General features: G+C 40.9%; 1 protein-coding gene across 1 annotated transcript in view; it reads right to left on the bottom strand.

Annotated features, from left to right (window-relative positions):
- LOC144720543 (uncharacterized) overlaps positions 1–23,247 on the bottom strand; it is a 49,927-nt gene that overhangs the window by 7,137 nt on the left and 19,543 nt on the right. Inside the window, exons 6-8 of the mRNA XM_078597338.1 lie at positions 12,929–13,027; positions 7,549–7,686; positions 1,808–1,924 (exon numbers count right to left, since the gene is read on the bottom strand). Coding sequence (XP_078453464.1) covers positions 1,808–1,924; positions 7,549–7,686; positions 12,929–13,027 — 354 coding nt within the window. The remainder of the gene's footprint in view (positions 1–1,807; positions 1,925–7,548; positions 7,687–12,928; positions 13,028–23,247) is intronic.

Raw genomic sequence — 23,247 nt, forward strand, 5'->3', positions numbered from 1 at the left:
CGTGATTTATTTTATTTTATACCTTCGTGACTTTACCGAAAGAATCAAAGAGTATATAAGAATAGGTTTTTCCCCTTTTTCATGGCAACAAAACTTAAACTTTTTTACAAGGAATCATGTCTGTATTAATCACAATACTTGTGGTAAGAATGCAAACGAAAAAACACACTGATAATATATGCATTGTCCTTGAAACTGATGGTCCACACCAGAGACAGCTTTCTTTTGAGACGAGGCTCATGATGGAAAAAGCTGAAAAGTGTGCAATCAAGCAAGGGGAGGTGAATGCTCTGGATTACACGGATAGCAGGAGGAACATATATGAAAATTAGAGACATCATAATGACTGAGGAAAAACAAATGACCCTGGGGTGGGAGACGTCTCACGAAGGAATGATGGCCATTGCTCGAGACTAAGGATGACGTGTCAGCCAAAGTAGAGCACACGCCGGAGAGGACGACCACCACGGAGTTGGCGTGATACGCTCAGCTCATGCGAAGAAGCTAGATCAGGGGTCGGCAACCCTTTCAAAAGAAGAAGAGACATTTTTTTCTTTGACCAAAATAGTTCTTAAGCCGCATCACACGCAGAGCTACTTGTACACATACACAGCAGGTATACAGCAGATGACAGACCAATTCTGGCTTTAAAAAAACAAAACAGGTGATGAAATAAACTGTGTCAAATAATGTTTCTCTTCCCTTATTTATTCTTCAACAATACAGTTTGACTGTTGTACATTTTGTTGTCACCAAACATTCCACAGTGACCCATTCCCTGCCATATTTAATACATTATTTTTACGTTAAATCACGTTTAACATTTAATTTTTTTGCACCAGCTCCCCACAAGGGGGGAAGCCAAAGAGCCGCATGTAGCTCCCGAGAAGCAGGTTGCCGATCCCTGAGGTTGATGACTCACAAGACCATTAGGGATGGCGACGACTGTGTGAGGCCTTCATCTTGAAGTGTGTTCATCATGGCCAATGGTGATGATGAATCCGATCATGAGATTGCCAAGACTTTTGAAACTTCTCATCCTTAACCCATCATCCTCAACCCTGACATATATGGACAGTACATATGTACATGTTGTATTCTGTATACAATTTAATAGAGTACATAGCACGTGATACATTTTGAGTTGGCCTTTAACGTATCAATTTGAGTTTTAACAGTTTCATTTATTTAAGCCTATGTATGCCTGGCACAAAGACTTGGATAATTGTGAACTTATGCATGGTCCAAAGCATGCTAGCTCGTGGTTTCCATTAAAGGAGACCACAGCTATGCACTGTATTTGGGTCTCCATGTGTGTGTGCAAGCACATGTGTGCATAGGCATCCATGTGTGCGCACATGTGCCATTAAAACGTTAAGTACATGGCACTGGGCACACGTACTTGTGTTCACATCTTTGTGTGAGAGCATATGTTAAAATACGTGCATGTGAGAGAACGTGGGGAGTGCCTTTGTGAGCAGTGTAGCGGTTAGGGCGCTTCACTGCCAAACTGGTGATCAGAGTTGGATTCCCGCTAACGGTCAACAGCAGTGACGATTATCTGAACTGGTTCTGGGCCTCCCCGAGGTCGACCCAGCCTCAAATGAGTACCTGGTGCGATGTTTACAGGGAGACAAAGACGCCAGTCGTGGCGTTGGCCACCCCGCCCCTCGTGTGTCGCATAGGTTCTCACGGCAATTGCTCCAACAGTCTGTTCAGGCTATATGGGGGATCTTTGGCTTTATGTCTGCAGATATGTGCATCCGTGTTTTTGCATTCGCCTGTATTCGTTCTGAGCATGTCATACCCGCTGGCATAATGACGCCATCTGCTTTCGGAACTCTGCATCTCGGGCCCCAGAGTCGACGTACTGCCGATACGCCACCTCAAACGCCTGCCCGATTGTCAACGCAATCTCCTTTGCCTGATCAAAGACAGCAGATTAGATTATCGATCGACATGTTGAATATTATGGGAAGACTTCTCAACAACTAATGATATTCTTAATGATTATGCAATGTATGGATCAAGTGGTTGCGATCACAAACATGTGATCAGCATGCGATCAGCATGTTTGTGATGATGGTGGAAGTGGTGTCCATTTAATGCTTAAACTCCAACCGTATGTTGAGAGCTTTATTTTGAATGACAGGGGAAGGATGAATTAAGCACGAACAGGATTTTCAGTCATAGGGATGCGTAGGGGACCGTTCATGGAATAATTACACGATGTAACACAATTTTTGTTCCTGGGTAGTAAGTGTTATTTCGTAATTGCTTATGCCTAAAAAATATAAAAAATGGCTATTACTCCCCACAAACTTTGCTTTTGTGACCAGGACAGTGATATTTTGAAATTTACCTATTTTCAATGGAAAAACGGGCAAATTTGTGTCTTTTCGTTCACATAAAGTCAGAAAAAACAATATATTAATCAAAATTAACATGTATTTATACTAAAGTAATTCAAAAATGACTACAAACGATTTAGGAGTAGTTTTTCTAGATTTGCTATTATACTGTAAATCACTTTCACGAATCAGCCCCCAAATGTAGTCTCTCATCATGTTCTCGTTGTACTGTCCTTGGTAGCGGCGCTCAAAGTCCAGCATTTCCTGGTGGAAGCGTTCGCCTTGCTCCTCCGAGTATGCTCCAATATTCTCCCTTGAATTTATCAAGATGAGCATCAAGGATATGGACTTTGAGGGACATTCTACAGCCTATTGTGCGGTAGTTTTTCACCAGTCTCAACCAGCTCCACAGTTTTCGACCTTGTGATTGCCTAGGAAGCCACGAACCACTGTGACATAGCTGTTCCAAGCCGCTTTCTCCTTACTATGAGCTTCTTGGGGAATTCATTGCACTCCAGGATCTTCTTTATCTGTGGTCCGACGAAGACACCGGCTTTGACCTTTGCCTCAGACAGCTTAGGGAAGAAGTCTTGAAGGTACTTGAAGGCCGCCGACTCCTTATCTACAGCTCTGACAAATTGTTTCATATGGCCCAATTTGATGCTCAGTGGTGGCATCAGCACCTTCCGGGGGTCCACCAGTGGTTCCCACTTGACGTTGTACCTCTCCACAGAGAACTCGGTCTGCTATGGCCAGTCCCGCCTGTTGTAGTGCGCCTTAGTGTCCCTGCTGTCCCAAAGGCAAAAATAGCAGGGAAACTTGGTAAAACCGCCTTGGAGACCCATCAGGAATGCCACAATGTTTAAGTTTCCGATGACCTCCCAGCCGTACTCATCATACTTCAAGGCGTCCAGCAAGGTCTTGATACTGTTGTAATCCTCTTTGAGGTGTACCGAGCGAGCCAGGGGAGGTAATGGGTACTTGTTACCATTATGGAGCAGCACGGCTTTGAGGCTTCTGGATGAGCTGTCAATGAAGAGGCGCCACTCATTCTGGTTACAGGTGATTCCGATTGCCTCGAACAGACTGGTCACATTGTGGCAGAAGCAAAGCCCATCATGATGGGTGAAGAAGCTGCAAAAAGGTTGGTGACGCTTCCTCTGATCTGCGATTTACACACTTTCATCCAACAAGTTCCACTGCTTGAGACTAGACGTCAAAAGCTCGGCATTGGACTTGGTGATACCAAGATCTCTGATCAAGTCGTTGAGGTATTTTTGGTTGGGGTAGTATGGGTTTCTCTCCTCAGCTCCATCTCTGAAATTGTTATCTGGATCTACATCTTCCTTGCTCTCTGACTTGCTGCCTAAAGACGGCTGCTCTCTCTCCGGAGGAGTGGGTATGGGGAGCTCATGGCAGTGTGGCACCGGGGCGATGGACGAAGGAAGGTCCGCATACATGATAGCACGTGCATTCTTGCCAGTCCGTCGTTTGGAAGGGTCCACCATGCAGAAGTAGCAGTTGCGTAAGTGGGCAGTGGGTTCCCGCCAAATTCTTGGGATTTCAAACTTCATGGCTCTCTTTTCCCCTCTACCATCTTACAAAAATACATTTATTTCACCCATGGCTAATGTGTAAGAGATTCTCGCAACATTTTTCATATATGATATATTTTTTCAATAACATTGAAAATTGTTAAACATTTAAAAATGAAAAACTTTTACAATTATTTATTTTAAACAAATTTGATAACATAAAATTCTGAGCAATAATTGTCCATCTTACCTTCCAGAGTGTTTTTGCATTGCTCGCTGGTGAAATTAGGGGCCCAGGGTTTGTCTTGATCCCCGACAGGCATGCCAAAATATGCCTTGTAGGCCTCACACATCTTACAACAAGCCTGATGAAGCTTGTTGTAATTACTGGCGAAACATCGTACTCAGATTGTAAATGTTGTAATAACGAATAGGCATGTTCTATTTACGTGACAAACCTTACTAATTGGCTGTGTCGGGTGGCGGCGAGTTAATGAAATATTTATATATTTACGCGCTCAAACTAAAAACAACATGTATTATGGCTTATATTATTTATTTTAAAAAAACCTATTCTAGTGAAATAAACACTTCAGGTATTATTTACCATTGAATACACGTTCCACATATATTAAAAAATGTAATTGTTGATCCAAGTTTGAAGAATGACACTCAATCACAATATCACTTCATTATAAGAATAGTTGTTTGAAAAAAAATAGCCCTCGTCAAGGCAATGAACAAAAGACTTGTGATGAGTGAAGAATATTTTGGTCTACTTGATCTCCTTTCGATGGTCATGACTACTCTGATGTTGCCCCAAAGGGCCACAGGCAATAAAAAACATGATTTAATATTATGTCAAAGTGAAATAAATGTAGCAAAGGCTAAAGAGCCAATTCATAGACTTGAAGATTGTTAAATTAACTGTTATCTATGGCCTTTAACCCATTTTGTAAAATTCTAAATCTATTGACACCTCAACAGGGAATGGTGTACCAAAGAATATATATGTGCAAAACATCTAAGAAATGTACACAGGTATCTGGTAAGCACTAATCATATCTGTTAAGAGCTCAAGTATTAATAATATGGTGTTATGAATCACTCGAGTATTTTTTGGGCTACAAATGATGAATAAACTATTGTGACATTAGTGCAGGTGGTGTTTGTAACAAACTATCAAACGCGGCAGATTGCAGAAGACGATGGAATGGAATGAATCATGTATACCAAGTCATAATTTACCTCCACAGTGCCAGTATCCACACCACACCAAACACTATCATATGGTTGAATCGAACTAGCAGAAGCCCATTCGACTTTTTGTGAAATACATCTTGAGTCTCTAAAAATGTCCCATGTTCTTAAACGAACTTTATGTCACCCAGGTCGCCCTTGCAGAAGATGGAATGTTTCATGTGTCTCTATGGGTTTATGTTATCTGTTGGTTAAATAAAGGATACTTGCTGGATCGTCGGTACCCTAGCATAATGATCTAATTACCACACGATGATGTTCTATCCCACATACACACATGGACATGCGCACTATATCAAGACCCCCCCTCCCTCCACTAGGGCCTTGAACAGGCTGGTTTCAGGCGGGGCCACCGCAATCAATAGTCCTGATTCAAAACGTTGAAGATTTATTTTAGCCTGATAAGGAAAGAGGCACTCATCCCATTAGACCTACTGCAGCCTATGACATTGTTTGGAACACTAGCCTCGCTACAAAACTGCTACGTACCAGAGGCATCATGGAAATGACCAGCAACAGAAGTTTATTCAGTTGCTGGTCATTTGGAGAGCAAAATAGCAGGCTACAAAGACTTTGCAATGTTTCACTGCAGGGGTCTGGAGCCAGAATGAGGTAAAGGTGGCGAGAAATTAATCATGTTTCTGGGTTCTTATTATAGTAAGCTCACACCTCATCACCGCCCACAATACATCACCGCCCATACTACACCACCACCCAAACTACACCAACGTCCACACTGCATCATAGTAAGTTATACCTCACCACCATCCATACTATACCATAGAAAGCTAACACCTCACCACTACCCACACTACACCACCGTCCATACCGTGCCATTTTCTGCCCAAGCCCAGTCATATAAAAGTCAACATGACTTGACAGTGTTATCATTTACGTGTTCCCTTTTCCATCACTAAGTATAGTTCCAAACATGCTATTATTACACACTTTTCATATGTAACCATAAACCACCACACGACGTATTTTAGCATCCTTGTCTACTGCAGCAGTAAAAACAGGTTAAGGCGTGGTCTTGAAATTGCTCGCTCACGCCACTGCTGGCGAAAGGACATCAACAGACCTCTGGATAGCCACTCAAGAGGGCATTTTGCCCGAAAAATGTCATGCTGGCTTGACATTTTGGAAGAAGTGCGCATACTCACACTTTACCGTAACCCTACTGACGGACAAGTAGTGTACCCATTCCTATGCCTGTGTGGACAGAGATGTAGGTAATGAATACACCTGTCCAATTTTTAAAATTCCGCGCTCTGGGAGTTCGAACCAGCAACCTCTGGAGCGCATGTTCACAGTCCTACCACTCATTACACCATGGCAACATACCCACTGTAGTGGTACACAGCTGTAATTCAACAAGTTCGTTGCTGACCTTTAACAAGGTTGAGTGATATGCCCTCAGTCGCATCACATTCCTTCAGGTTCCACTGTTAGATTCAACGTGACACACGTCCCCCCCCGGCCCCCCACCACCTTCCCCCATTGTAATTGACTCAGGTGTTTTTGGGTGATGAAATGTATTATTTAATATGAATATAATTAAGGCCAACTCAAGAAATTCAGCAATGTAAGCCAATATAAACGCATACCCACATTTCAATGAGAGGGTCAAATTGACTCCCTCAAATAGGAAAGATATAGGATTATGAGAGCGTGTAATCACTATCCTGCCTTTTTCTGGGACAGACATTGTTTATTTTTTTCCCTCAGGCATTCTCAATGCCCTGATGGATGAAGGCCTCCCCATGCCACGTCGGCCATGGGGGTGAACTGACCTTATTTCACCATACTACTTCATGCAGATTGGAAAAGAGGAGGGGGAACAGGTTCTGATATCAATTGCCACTGATGTTAGTCTTGGTCAGGAATCGAACTTTGGTCTTTTGGTTTGTAGAGCAATGCGCTAACCACTGTACCAATGCTCCACCCCGCAGTTAGTGTTACAGTTAGTGTTACTGCTCCTGTAAACCTCGGTTTTTCATTCAGCTTAGTCGTCACTGTTAAGTCAAATCAAAGTCAAATCAACAAACAATGGAGTTGCAATCATCCCCATTACTCAGAATAAGTCAATGGTGAAAATTCCTACATCCCAAAAGTGGACGCCAGTCTCCCCATAGAATGATGCTATCAACACTGCCACATAAACCGAGTAATGAACATGAAGCCAACACGATTCATAGCACAAATAAAACTGACTCCATATGTTGCCTTGAATAGACTTACCGATGGCTTCTGCATAACGGATGTGGGTGGAGTGACTCCTAGTGGCAACTCCAGAAATACACGACTGTCAAAAATAAAGGCCCTTAATTCTGTGCTGGTTATTTACCTTTGAGACCAGTTCCAGTATATTTGCTACAAGTAGTCAAATGCTCAACACTCACGCATTTATCACTGTCAAATGCATAGCAGAGGTTCCTGTTTTTGTCCACATCCCTGCAGACAAAGGCAAGCATCCTTTTGTCCACCTTGTCATCCGCGCAGAATGAGATATGGTTGAGTGGAATGCTGTGCAACAGCTCCTGTGAAACATAACATACGTAGGCACTTCCATTTGCAAGAAATACAATTCTGGAAACACATTCAGGAGTACAAATTCAAACAATTCAAGCATTAGGACCCTAATACATTTTTAATTAATTGCCATCGTTAAGGACACATTTAAAAGCACATCTGGCTCTGTTTGGAGCTCAGCTTTTACCTGCACCATGCAGGAGCATATATATATACACATATTAATGTTACTAAGCTATATTTCTGAACATTGGATTGAAGGAAGACAGGCGTACATATGAATGGAGATAACATTAACAATATCATATTTGCTAACGACATCGTGATTAGAGTGTCCAATGGGAATGAACTTCAGGAAATGATTGAAGTACTTAACTGAGAAGGCAGAAAAAGTTGGGCTCAGGATAAATACGCGCAAAACAAATTGTTACGTGCAGCAAGTTCGCTAAACATTTGGAGGCGTCTGACCGAGGGATACAACAAGAAAATTCAGTAGAATGTGCACCCACGAGAGCTATTGAAGGCAGAACAATATCAAAATAATGAAAAAACACGTAGATGACAGCAAAATGATTGGATTTTATACGCTTTGGTTCTTTCGGTAGAGTCACGGAGGTATAAAATTAAATAAATCACGACGATGATTGATTTATTTTATTTTATACCTACGTGACTTTACCGAAAGAACCAAAGAGTATGGATTCCTGCAGTCACGAAAGCTTAAAATCAAGATTGATTAGATTTTGTTTTTAATCAGTACATACTATCTACCGTTGACACTGAAGTCATTCACAAAAAAATAACAAACTGAAAGGTGCACAGAGAAGCATGCAGAGATGCAGACTTGGAATTGCGTTAGAAACCATAAATAGGCACATTTGGATGAGAGAAAATATGCATATTAATGACGACATCCAAACTTAGTCGAAGTAAGTGGAAATGGACAGGGTCCATAGCTGATGGGATGATGGTCAAGAATAATAATAGAATGGCAGTGGAAGGAATTTAACACATCTGAGAGGATGTCCAACGAGGAGATTAAGTAATTAAATCAGTTCATGTGCTGGTCCTGGATGGCTTAGAAGCCTTTCATCCACCAGTGACTCGAACATGGCTATGATGATGACGACACTAATTTAATCCAGCAGTATTTAGTTGCAATGAAATTTATACTTTAGAAATGTTATGCTACCAAACTACGAATTAATATTCCAGTTGTGTTATTCAAAATAACAATGGGAATCATTGTAATTCCAATCATTATGAAAGCACTCAAATGTAGTGCATTCCATATAAGAATGCTATTTCGCTAAGAATAATCACATGTGTAATAATTTGTAAATACAGTCGAAGGCATTACAAATATAAATATAATGAATTATATACAATAAGAAATGGAATGTATATTTTTAAGATAAAGGGCATTCATTCTTAAGGACGCTTTTCCGAGGGCTAGTATTAAACATGGAGATGTTATTGTGGGGAAAAGGTCATGTTGTAATGATGACTACAATGGTATACGTGTTTAGGATATAAACACGGGTAAAAAGGCATGCAGCAGAAAAGATAGGTTTTATTTACAAAGTTTCAAATTTTTGATTTAAAGCTTTCGTGACTGCAGAGATTCACAATATTGGTTCCCTCGGTAAAGTCACGTAGAAAGGGAAATAATAAAATAATAAAAATATAAAACAATAAAAATTCTCACCACGTTTCGACTGAAACACAAGCAATCATCATCAGGTATGAAATCCACAGCAAGAAAATTTGAAAAAAGTGGCGGTTTTTTTCTAACATCAGCACCACGAAACGTCGTGAGATTTTTTTTATTGTTTTATATTTTTATTATTTTATTATTTCCCTTTCTACGTGACTTTACAGAAAGAACCAAGAATATAAAGTTTCTAATGTTTAGAATTTCAATTATTGATTTTATGCCTCTAGCTTTTAATAGACTAGACCAGTTACTCAGGGTGTCTGTATGTGTTTCAACATTCTTAATTGCTGTCAACCAAAATAGCAACATATTTGTTCTCATTTATGCATCTTATATATACAGCCCTTTGTCAATCTACTGCTGAATGAGGGCCTCCCCATGCCAAATCACCTTGACATACAGCTGGTCTCATCATATATTAAGAGCTAAGCATAGCTGAGCGAGGATAGTGCTTGAATGGACAACAACCATGCATAAAACAGGTGATGGAGGCTGCTGCGGGAATACGTTGTCAGGAAAGGACAGCGATCAAATCTATTGATGTTACGTCACTATGCTCCAACATCTATGCTCCCTGCCTTCACTGCACTGACCAGCGTTGTTAAACACTGCATGATCAAACAACCCTCCACAACCCGCACAGCATGGGGACGCCCTCATGCAGCAGTGGATTGATTTTTTTTTAAATGTAACTTGTAAACGATTAGTATACATGCGGGGTTTGTATGTATAAGGTCAAGTGTTATCTTAGTAGCATATAATAGATTATCTCTCATATAAGTGAGTGATATGTAAAGGCATGGGATTCAACATGTCAAAATACAAGAGGGGTTGGGTAAACATATTAAACAGTCTATCTGTTGAAATAAATATATTATTGCAAGCAGGCATTGATAACAACTAGGTAAAACATTATACCAAGGATTGACATCACTTGACAGGAAGGGGGAATTATGTATGCATGTTGACCTTCTTTCGCACCGTAAGTAGCCAACCAATTGGAGGTGCGAGGATTATAATCATCACACGTTCGAATTATAATCACACGGTCTCAGATTGAAGTAAAAACATGCTTCCTATAATGGCAGATATTACAGAATGACTGTCAGTAATGTTACCAGGAATGTAGAATCCCAACCTCCCTCTGCTGTACCTGGCAACACGAGGTTACAGCTCATGGGCTGAACCTGCAGAGCCTTACACCACTCAGCCTCATAACTGCTCACCTCATATCACCTCACCTCACCTTGTCAGAGCCGGTTTGTACTTTGTAAAATCAATTTGCCTTTATGCATCACTTTCAGAAAAAAATAATGCACCTTTTACGTAAAAAAAACACCTTTGTCCAGCATTGATTGTAAGCTTAAGGGTTTGAACAATTACTGTACTACAAAGCAAAACCAATTTCATGCATAAACATACAACGGTAAGTCGGTTGCTTGTGTTGAAATCGAAACGTCGTATTCTATTATTATTTAATTAATTTTCTTTCTACGTGACTTTATCGAAAGCACCATAGAGTAGATACAAATAATCGATATTGTTTATTTGGTTGCACACACTTTGGGGTTTAATGCTTCTACAGAATGCCCTGGGATTGATTTCAAACATTCACATTCTATCCACACACCCCAACCGTTGGGAAAGAACCATCTGAGGACCCAATCAAAACCATCACCTTGCCATACATAGGAGGAGTCACCAAAAAGATTTCCAAAATGATGAGCAAACACAAGATCCAGGTTAGATTTAACACAGTACATAAAATTCGTGATCTGATCCCATCTGTGAAGGATGTAATCCCTGACATGCAATACCCCGGCATCTACAAACTAAGCTGTGTCTGTGGCAGTAGTTACATTGGGGAAACTAAGCGACATGTCTCAGACCGTGTTCGTGAACATAAGTCAGATCTGAAACATGGTAGGACCAATACCTCGGCCGTGGCTGATCATTGTTTTAATGCGGTGGGCTCACATGAAATTGATTTTTCTAAGACCAACTGGCTTTCAACAAAGATTAGTTCATGAAGCCATTCATATATATAGACAGACACAATTTCAACCGAGAAGATGGGTACAAACTCAGCAATCACTGGAAGGACGTTACCAACCAGTTTAATTCATAACTGGGTGTAATGTTTCCATTTTAGACCTGGCAGCCCTTTAATTGGTGGAAGCCCACCACCAGCGACGTCATTGCCCTCTACGAGTACCATCACTTACATTAATATTAGCTGCCCCGCCCATGCTGCTGACACTTGGGCTACGGTCCATTTCAAACCTTTATAAACAGTTTGCCTTTAGAGGCTAACCCCCTTTTCCTGATGACGACCGCTTGTGTTGCGTTCGAAACGTCGTAGTTTTTTGTTATTTTCTTTGAACCTATCTACGTTACTTTGCCGAAAGAACCAAAGAATATCCACATTCCAGTATAATGCACAAGAGAGCAGTTGCTATATTTTGTCAATCTTACCAATACAAACTCACTCGGTGATGAAGATGATGATCACTCGGTTATCCTGCCACTTAAATGTGTATATGTAGCATGGATGCCTTTATTTATGTATATATGGACTGGATGTATATTAGAGGCTGGCTCAGAGGATCATATACAAGAACAAATAAATAAAGTCCATTTATCTGCATCGTTTTTTACAAATATTTTTTCAGTCCATCAGCCTATGGGCTTTCCAGATGGGCTGAAAAATGTATTTGTCAATAGATTGCCTTTTGTTATGTTATTTTAAATATATGTATTTATTTGCTTGTCACCCCTGATGCTTTGCAACAGTGCTTGACGCTGAATAGGCCCTATAGCTCAAGTAGTTGGATATTTCTACTTGACACTTAACACAGTGGTGTTTGTTTAATAGGCCTAACTTGGCTGAAGAGACTCAAAAGGTTGAAACCAATCCAGTCTTTGCTGAGTTAAACAAATGCTGCTATGAAACATCGGTGCAGAATACCTGTAAGGTGAAAGACTAATTTATTTGCTTATATTACTGTGGAGTAGCCAATCTGTTTAATAATATTGCATTGAGGATGAAACTTGAGTGCTTGGAGAAAACCACGTATGTCAGGAAACTACACTCAATCTCTGTATGGATAACTTCTTGCTGTATTTAACAGGACCCTGCGGGGTGGGCTGGTAGGAACGGATAACCAAAGAATATAAACATAATGTATTATTACACTTGTTAAGCCAGGAAAGCCCCACTGAGTCAAAAGGTTTTTGTAGGGTCCTGCCAAGTGTTTGCTGTAGGGGTTGATGTTGATACACCGACGGACGGACGGACGGACGGATGATATAATCTATTGGTGGTCTGGTCCACTTCGTTCCTACCAGTATTAATGTCCTGAAGCTTGCCGATGCATGCTGATTATCCACAAATTGAAACTATTTTATATACCACCTCATTATCAATCGCTGGACTCCACATGATGCATTTATTTATATGCAATACAAGACTGCCATGTGCTGACCCAGCCTCGATTGCTTATACTAACACTGAAGTTTTTTAAGCCATTTACCTTGGACTTCTGTTGCACAATTCGTACTATGTGGACGGAGATATGGAGCTCCACCTTCTGCAGCTTCTGTCCTTCAGCTTTTTTGATGTGGCGTGTAAACTAGTAACAAAAAACAAGCAGACAAACAAATACAGAAAATGACGGTTTCGCCCGCATGGTTGAAGAGTCTACGAATAAAAACACAAAACATAACATACCAAAGAAAAACCAAGATATATACATGTTTTACTTCCGTTATGTTCTCATGGTTCAGATTGGCTCTCATATTATGGTGTAATAAAAAAGCTTGGCATAACTGTAATACTTGTCACTAATTTTAAGCAAATATCCATGCACTGTAACTTCATTATTTCAACATTTAATATAGCAATTAAGTGCAGATTACTACACTACGCCAAGAAAGCCGTCTTTAAATAAATCGCCTGCATTGACCTGTATTGCCTATAGTTAACACAAAAGTGTATTAATTAAAAGTTACTAAGCAAACAGCCACCATCAAATTTTAAATACAGTGTTTGAGTGCATTTTGCCATTGATAGTTTGTTGAAGTTGTACAGGGATGATGGCGTCATATGTCGGTGAGAGTTTTCACAAGGCCCCATCTGCTGCAGGGTGCTGATCACACACCATGTGTTGTACCAGGTTGTGAATTGAGAAGGCTGCATTATTTTTTTCATTAAGCATGCAGCGATTCTACAAAGACAATGTAAAAACGCAACCATATAGCGTTATTAAGGAGTGGTTTATCTTACCTATAAACGTAATTTTTTGTCTGCCTATCTGTCCGTCTGTCTGTCCGTCTGTCTGTGTGTGGATGCAACTTGCGAAGGATTTGGCTCGCAAACCATGGGGTATACATTTTTTTTAAGTAGTCAGGTACCACGCCATAAGCCCCGTGGTGAGCCAGCGCTATTCCATTTACCCATCCGTCAAATTTAAAGTAGTTAAATAAACAATTAAGTGGTCATTCTTATTTAATTATTTCCTCGCGCCGCTCCGCGAGTCCTAAAGCTGCCCTGGTGTTGCCCCTAGCAACGCACACGCGTCATCCGTGGAGGGGGGGATTTCTCCTTTGCATAAAAAATGTAAAAAAAATACACACAACGCTGAGGTAAATTAATCAAAGTGTCATGTCCTCTTCTCCCCCCCCACCCCAATGTGTGCACTTACTACTATAGGGTCGGTAGATACTAATATTATAGCGCTTAGATAGTATTATTGTAGCGTGGGCGGGGGGATGGTGGGGGGGGGTAGCGACCCAGCCCCCAACCTGCCAAGATGTCACCTCGGCCGGCTGGGCAATCTAGGCGAGGCTGGGGGCTCTTCACGGGACTAGGCCTCACCACGGCAATGTTAAGTCAGTACTTTTTTCTTGCTTCTTTCGCTAAACTCACGTAGATAGAAAACTAATATTAAAAAATCAAACTTAATTTGGAGCTTTTATGAATGCAGGAATTACTCTTTGGTTCTTTCGGTAAAGTCACGTATAAAGAGAAATTATAAATAAAATACTAGCATACGACGTTTCGATTGCAACACAAGCAATCATCATCAGGTATAAATTAAATAGAAACACAAATCTAGTATACTTAGAAATGTAATGTAATACAACAGAGAGTCGGATAACATAACAGTCAACACCCTACCTGGTTGATTACGTTCTTCCTGAGAATGCTAAATTTGAGAGAGAGATAAAACACAGAACCAGAGATATATAGACAGACATATAAGTAGAGACAGATATCACAGAGATACATAGAGAGAGACAAACTTAGGCACATAGAGAAACCACGCCTCTGTGTCGAGGCCTTAAATAGAGAGAGGGGGCGGGGGCGGAGAGAGAGGGAGGGGTTAGAGAAATTAGCATGTCAATGAGTGGCACGCTGCAAAAAGCTTGGAAAACATGAGGAGACAGGAAGAGAGACACACTCAATTAAATAACCTAGCAAAATTTTGAAATGTAATGTGATGCAACACAGAGAGTAGGTCAACACACAATTAACGCATAGACTGGTTGATTACGTTTTACAAAGATTGCTAAGTTAGAAGTTAAGTGTGAAATTTTAGTGAGAGACAAGACGCAAACACGAAGAACAGACAAAAGCAGAGAGGGAGAGTGACAACAGCCGAGACACACAGAGAGAGCAGAACATAAGAACGACAAAACGAGTGGAGACAGAGAAAGTACACTAAATCAAATAAACCTAGCAAAATTTCGAAATGTAATGCAATGCAACACAGAGGGTCGGATAACACACAATTAACGCATAGCCTGGTTGATTACGTTCTTCCAAAGATTGCTAAATTAGAAGTTAAGTGTGAAATTTGAAAGACACAGACAGGAAGACCGATACACAAGCAGAGAGAAACAACAAAAATCCAGAGAGAGAGAGAAAAAACTACTTAAAACTTCCCCGTAGAAGTGGTTCATACTTAATTATTACATTACAATTCTAAGTATACTAGATTTGTGTTTCTATTTCATTTATACCTGATGATTGCTTGTGTTGCAATCGAAACGTCGTATGCTAGTATTTAATTTATTATTTTATCTTTATACGTGACTTTACTGAAAGAACCAAAAAATAAAAAAATCAGTTCGGAAACATTAAAATAACAATGTTTGTGTGTAGACAACTAATATTTCAAAATTAAGTTAGTAAATATTAAAATAATAATGTGTCTGTCTAAGTCCTTGTGTGCGTGTGAGAAGTGCGTGTCTGCGATGATGTGTGTGTGTATACATCCGTGTGTGTGTATAAGTCGATGTGTGTGTGTGTGCAAGTCGATGTGTGTGTGCGCGAGTTGATATGTGTGTGTGTCAGTCGATGTGTGTGTAAGTCGATGTGTGTGTGTGTGTCCGTGTGTGTGTGTGTATCAGTCGATGTCTGTGCGTGCAGGTCGATGTGTATGCGTGTGTGAGTCGATATGTGTGCGTGTGTCAGTCGATGTGTGTGTGTGTAAGTCGATGTGTTTGTGTGTGTCGATGTGTGTGTGTGTATGTTCGTGTGTGTATCAGTCGATGTGTGTGCGTGCAGGTCGATGTGTGTGTGCGTGAGTCGATATGGGTGTGTGTCAGTAGATGTGTGAATGCTGAGGGAGGGTGGCGTTTGTGCACAGACTGCCCTATATGACATCATAACAACAGTCTGGACCACTGGACGGGTTCCGCAGGACTGGAAGGATGCCCTGGTGGTCCCCCTCTTTAAGAAGGGGGACCGTACCGACTGTAACAACTACAGGGGCATCTCACTCCTCAGTGTGCCGGGTAAGGTCCTGGCAAGGATTATTCAACATCGCCTTGCTAGGCACGCTGAGGAGAGGCGTGCGGAGCCCCAATGCGGTTTCAGGAAAGGGCGGTCCTGCACAGATGCCATATTTTCTGTCCGTCTGCTACAGCAGAGGTGTAGGGAATTCCAAAAAGACCTACATCTCTGCTTTATTGACCTGGTCAAGGCCTATGATACCATCAGTAGGACTGGGCTCTGGGTTGTTCTTCGTGCTTTCGGAGTCCCTGACCCTCTGCTCACGATCATTAAGGACCTTCATGATGGTGAGCGGGCCCGGGTAAAACTACGTGGCCGGGAGTCGGAGCCTTTCCCTGTACACCTTGGGGTGCGACAGGGATGTCCTCTGGCTCCCACATTATTTAACATCTATTTCGACTGCGTAGTTCGTGAAGCCTTCAATAGCTGTACCGGGGGAATTACCATTTGGTACAGATATAATGGGAGGCTGATCGACGCCCGGGTGCGATCAAGGGATGGCTCCCTATTGGTCAACCACGTTATGTATGCCGATGATTTGGTAATAGCTGCTCATTCAGAAGAGGAGTTGGAGACGCTGCTGCTAAGACTGGAGTGTGCCACTAAGAGGTGGGGCCTTACCATCAGCCCCACCAAAACTAAGCACCTGCCTGGGTATTTTGTACCATCGGGCACTCCACCCCCACAACTCCCAATCGGTGATGGGGCAGTTGTGGAGAGAGTGGAGAGTTTCCCATACCTGGGCAGTGTGCTTATGACCGGCTCCAGTTTATCAGCAGAGGTCTCACTCCGAATCAGTCGAGCGGCAATATCTTTTCATCGGTTGCGTAACGCTGTGTGGAAGCTACCTGGTCTGTCGCTCCGCACGAAGCTTCAGGTCTTCTCGGCCACGGTCATTCCCTCCCTTCTCTACGCTTGCGAAACGTGGACCCCCCTAGTGGAGCATCTTCGCCGGTTGGAAACATTTAGGCTGGCCTGCCTACGATCCATCCTGGGTTTAACTAGGCTGGATTGTGTGAGGAGCTCACAAGTCCTTGAAAGATCTGGGCAAAGTCCCATCAGTGAGCTCCTCCGGCAGGCAAGGCTGCGTTGGCTGGGTCATGTAGCCCGCATGCCCAGCCACCGCATGCCTAAACAGCTTTTGTTCGGCCGGATCGAGGGGGCTAAACGGGCGCGGCACGGGCTAGAGAAGAGATGGAGTGATGTGGTACAGGAGGATATGGAGCTGAGTGGACTTGCCGATGACTGGTACCAGCGGTGTCAAGATCGGCCTCAGTGGAGGAGGCTCGTGAAGGACACTACTGGGCAGTTGGAGGCAGTCGCCCTCCAACAACAACGGAGGGCGGAGGAGCGACGCTCACAACAACGAGCGGAGCGCCGGGTGGCTAAAGCACAGCAAGTTGGCACAGTAGGGGGCACAGGTGGTGCATCAGCCAGTCATCTCGGTCATCTCGGTCAGTCGACCCGTGGCACCTGGGTCTGCCCCGTGACCTCCTGCCAGCGGGCGTTCGACACTTCACGTGGCCTCAGGGTGCACATGGCCTGGCACAAGCGTCGTGGTGACGTCACCGCCACTTAGTGGCGAATGGCGGTTGTTGTTGTTGTTGTGTTAGTCAATGTGTGTGAATGGTGTGTGTGTAGACAACTAATTAAAAAAAAAATTAGTTGGTAAATTATAAAATAATAATGTGTGTGTCTAAGTCCATGTGTGTGTGTGTGTGAGTCGATGTGTGTGTCTGCTTCGATATGTGTATGTAAGTTGATGTGTTTGTGTGTGTGAGTCCATGTGTGTGTGTGAGTCGATGTGTGTGTGTACGTCGATGTGTGTGTGTGTACGTCGATGTGTGTGTCAGTCCATGTGTGTGTCAGTCCATGTGTGTGTGGCTCTATGTGAGTGTGTGAGTCGATGTGTGTTTGTGTGTGAGTCTATGTGTGTCAGTCCATGTGTGTGTGTACGTCGATGTGTGTGTGTTTCCACGTGTGTGTGTAAGTCCATATGTGTGTGTGTAACTCCATATGTGTGTGTGTAACTCCATATGTGTGTGTGTGTAGGTCGATGTGGGAGTCTTTGTATGTGTGTGTGTGCTCGATGTGTGTATGTGTAACACCATGTGTGTGTGTTTAAAGTCGATGTCTGTGTGTGTGAGTCCATATGTGAGTGTGTGTGTAAGTCGATGTGTTTGTATGTGTGTGGGTCGATGTCTGTATGTGTGTAAGTCGATGTGTGTGTGTGTTTTTTTGACCCAGGCAATGCCGTGTACTTCCCGCTAGCAAGCATATAATTCAATATTGTATACATAGTGCAAATACCATACCATTTACAATTTGTTTCGGTTTTCAGATCAGAAGGGTTTTTAATACAAAATTAAACCCAGGCAGTTTATTTACTCTTATACCTTAATTTGGACATCATTGTAAACTATTAAAATGTCACAAGGTATTCAAGTGTACTGTTATTCGTTGCTATCCTAATTTTATTCAATTTTACATAGATTTTAAAACTACTTTGTAACACCTAAGATTGTATACATTTACTACAAAGTTAAATTATGTGGTTAATATTTATATTTGTATTGACATGGCCCGATTCGCACTCCAATGTTTGCCAATTTCATAATTGTATCACCAACAAATTAGTGAGAACTGAGTTTTTTTTTATAAACACACGAATGAGGACTTTTTAATGAGGCTCTTTGTATGTTTGGATACATTATGATGAGACCTTTATTCTTGTAATTGAGAGCTCCTATAGCAGCAGCAGACCGCTTCCTGTGAAACACTTCTAGTTTCATTCGTATTTATATTATACGTACAAACTCTATGGACCCAACTATATCATGCATAACTAATACTCGGAAATCCACATGCCTGGAAATGTATCCAATGGCATGTTATATATTTCACTGAACTTCACTGTATTATTAATTTGGCAGGAGTTTTATTCAATTGTTTAACAATCCCATCATTGCAATACGAGACAGCGATCTATTATTGAGCAGTACATATGAAAAACTGGTTTGTATGAAAAATGTAAAATTCAAGAAAACATCAAACATCTAAAAATCCACGTCTCAACCAGAGCTCCAGCCTAATAAATACGCGTCCAAATTCATTTTTCAGCTAAACAAATGTATTCACTATAAAATGCATGGGATTTTGCATAGACACCAACAGAGCGAGCGGTCAATAGAATGATAAGGTTGTACGCATTTCACAATAGGTGCTGCGTATTCCAGTCCAACCACACACATCAAAGTAGCATTTGTTGAAGATAATGTTTTTAATTTGACAAAAAGATACACTTTTGAAAAGATCCAAACTGTAATACTGTACATTTTAATTTGAATTTGCTTCACAGCTGGAAGTCATCGACACAACGAATGATGGTTTTCTTAGTTGTGTCTCATTCTGGCTTCTACATGAGTTTATGTGAAATGCTAAAACTATACAGTACTGCATTGAACAATGATAAATAATACGCGATTAAATAAATCAAACATTAAATATACCTTTAACAAACAAAAAACAAGAACGTCTGTTTAGTTATCCCATTTATATCTGGCCTTGTGGAATATAAGCTGGAAGTAAATGAGGGATAAAGATGAATGCCCCGTATGTTGCTAATAACACAACAAGCCAAAGGCCATTAAGTCCATTTAGCACTCCAGCTCATAAATTCATGATGGAGAGTATGGTGCATTTAATGTTATCCATTAAACACCAGGGCATTTATAACTTGTAATCATTCTCTTGCCCATATATTAGTCCTGTGAATATTAATCTCTCTGCTGTAAGGGTGCCCAAAATGTAACTAGCGACCTTCAACGAAGCATCCATATTGCTCATCTCCAATGGCAAATCTTAGCCAGTTGTGGAAATTTCACATTCCTATGGTGAGAACCAATCTGTCTGCAGTACAGCCACTCTGGACTTTTCACAAATCAGCAATTATTGATGGACCCCAATGAGCTGAGTCGATAAACTCTGACTGGGATTTAAACTCATGGCTTTATGATTGTGAGTTAGGGATACTAATAAGGAATTTCCTGGGCATTAAGAATCGTGTGCTTTATTTTCAGTTTGCATTAATCGTTTAATGTTCATCATAAACCGAACAGAACTGCTCTGCATAATTGATTGTTATTTCTACAAAGCAGGTGCCATGCCGATACGTGTGTAAACAACCTACTCTTTATTTGAAGCTTTTGTGACTGCCGGAATTACTCTTTGGTTCTTTCGGTAAAGTCACGTAGAAAGAAAATAAATTAAATAATAAAGATAATGTATTCAATGAATTGTGGTGATGCAATGGGTAGCGTAATGCACTATGAACCCGGTGAGCTCGATGCCCAGCCACGGCTGAGACAAGTGGCGATTCATATCTGAACGGTCCTGGGATCTCTCCCCTCTTTCACCAACCCGCATTGACAAGCATTGGTGAAGTATGGCCAAACTACCACAATGACGGACACAACATTAGAATGCCTTAAGTAATAGATTGAATTTTTTAAAATATATATCTATCAATGCGAGCGTTTTTTTTCCTGAACCATCTATGTCCTTGAGATTAACATTTAGTGGGGTTCATATACTGTAAATACGAGCTAATTGTTGACAATCTTGTAATTTTCATTTCAAACACGACAGAATTTGCTCTGAAAAAAGGTAAGCCCCTTAATTTAGATATATATATTGTTTTAGAAAACAAGGGTGGCATAGATATTAAATGACCTTCGCTAATGAAGTATGCATTATGTCAAGGAAATTTAACAATTACATCATCACGTGAAAACAAAGATAACTTCCTATTATCCATTAATCACATGGGAGCCATATCAATGTTGTCGACTTTGGCTTGTCCCAAGTTTTATTAGCAGACATTGAAGTATGTATGTTGAACTTATTTTGCAACATACATAGCCTACCATGCCAATCGAAGGACAACAAACTAAACACAAAAAGCAGTTCTAAATAAATTAGTTTTCAATCTAGATTAAGAATTGCATAGCTCCAATGGATTCATAACATCGGAAGGAAGAGCATTCCAGACAGCCGCAGAAGTGCATTGGAAAGCACGCGATGCCAAATGGCAACCACATTTTTTAATGTTTTGGTTTTCAAACGTTAAATTAGATGGGTGCTTGCCTGCTTCTGAATAAATAATTATTGATTATTATAATGTTATGATGACCTCACTATAAAATCAGAGTATGGTTACAAGCATGGTCATACTTCAAGCAAAAGTCATCATAATATGAAATCACCATCAACTGATATCATGCAGAAGCTCAACTAATGAATTTCTTAAACAAGTCCTGGTTATTTGTAAGGTAGCATTAACATAGTGTCCGACTGTGAAACCACTCATTGTTGTGCCCTGCGGAAGCCAACTTGTTTTTCTTAACAGTATGAATTCCTGTATGCGTTTAATCTATGTATTTTCTCCAATTCACGTGTTCCTCCATTTCTCTTTCTGTGTAATTTTGAGAACGCATTTCTTTGATGATCACTTTTCAGTGCTTGTTTAATGGTCTGTGTTTATGGTTCTCATACCAGGTAGTACACACTAATGAAAACAAATCTTCTTGAGGCACATGTTTTTGCGACTATTTCTTTTCGAGTTCAGTATTCGAAAATTACTCCAACCTGTTCTCTTGTATATCTCTATGTAATCCTTTTGATCCCAGGCCGTCTTAAATTGCTGTTCCAGATACACATGCTCTACTGTTTCCCAATCGTTAACATGATTTCCTGTAAATGACCTTTGCTTTACTCATATTCATCTTGGCTCAACTTTGCAGGTTTCTTTATTAAGTTGTTATCACATATTCTGCCATATTCCTTTGAAAATTATCATCAATATTGCATCCGAAAATCTGAAGTTATTCATTGTTTCTCCATTAAAATGTATGCCATTGCTTCTCCAATTACATTTGTAGAGAGTATTTTCTAATGTTGCTGTGAATAACTTCGGCCAAAGTACATGAGATTATGCCTCCCTTTTTATAATGTTTATTTGTACTCTCTTCATGTCATCTTCGTGCGGCTGTTCCATTTTTGTAAATGTTTTTTTATAAAATAAAAAAAAGGATTTTTTATTTAGGCCTTGGCTTGTGAGACCTTGGATGAATGCATATATTTTTTTAACTGATATCGAATGGATTTTCGTAGCTTACAAAGCTCCGCACAATGGTAGCATAACTAATTACCCATGTCGCCCTTGCAAGAGACAATGTTCCATGTGTCTCAATGGGTTTATTTAATCTGCTGGTTATATTAAAGGCGGTGTAATATTTCACACTAGTCTTCCCCAAACTCTGATTAATAGTATTATATGGTCAATCAATATCATGAAATAGGAAACACTGTATATGTTATAATTCATATTACCATTGCTTCATTTTTCTTCTTGGTTCTTTCGGTAAAGTCACGTAGAATGGAAATAATAAAATAATAATAATAAAACATAATAAAATAATTATCACGACGTTTCGGCCACAACGCAAGCAGCCGTCCTCAGGTGAAGAACAGGTCTGTCAGAAAGACAGCGTCTGAATGAACACCACCAGGCTTGGCAGCGTATATTTAAGCTGGGTTGGAGGGGGAAGAGCGCCTTGACAAAGGAAATTGCATATCAAGAGGAATTTAGCATATTTATGGGAAATGCAGGTATGTGATTAGTACTACTTATGCCCGTGCATTATGCAGGATTAGCAGCATCAAAGGGAGGGGATATGGGAAATGCAGGTATGTGATTAGTACTACTTATGCCCGTGCATTATGCACACCATAGAGCCCAATGCATCTCCGACCAGGAACACATTGCCAGTGAACTCAAACACGTACGCCAAGCTCTTAAGGCTAATGGTTACTCCGACAACACAATCCGCAAAGCCTTCACTCCAACAATCACGAAGGATCCTGTTGAGGAGCCTTTCAAGACCATCACCTTACCCTACATTGCTGGGGTCACAAAAAAGATCTCCAAAATCCTGATAAAACACAAGATCCAGGTCCGATTCAACACAGTACATAAAATCCGTGATCTGGTCC

Source organism: Lampetra planeri, chromosome 1 (assembly GCF_965212315.1).
Source record: "Lampetra planeri chromosome 1, kcLamPlan1.2.h2, whole genome shotgun sequence".
NCBI classification, from domain to species: Eukaryota; Metazoa; Chordata; class Hyperoartia; order Petromyzontiformes; family Petromyzontidae; genus Lampetra; species Lampetra planeri.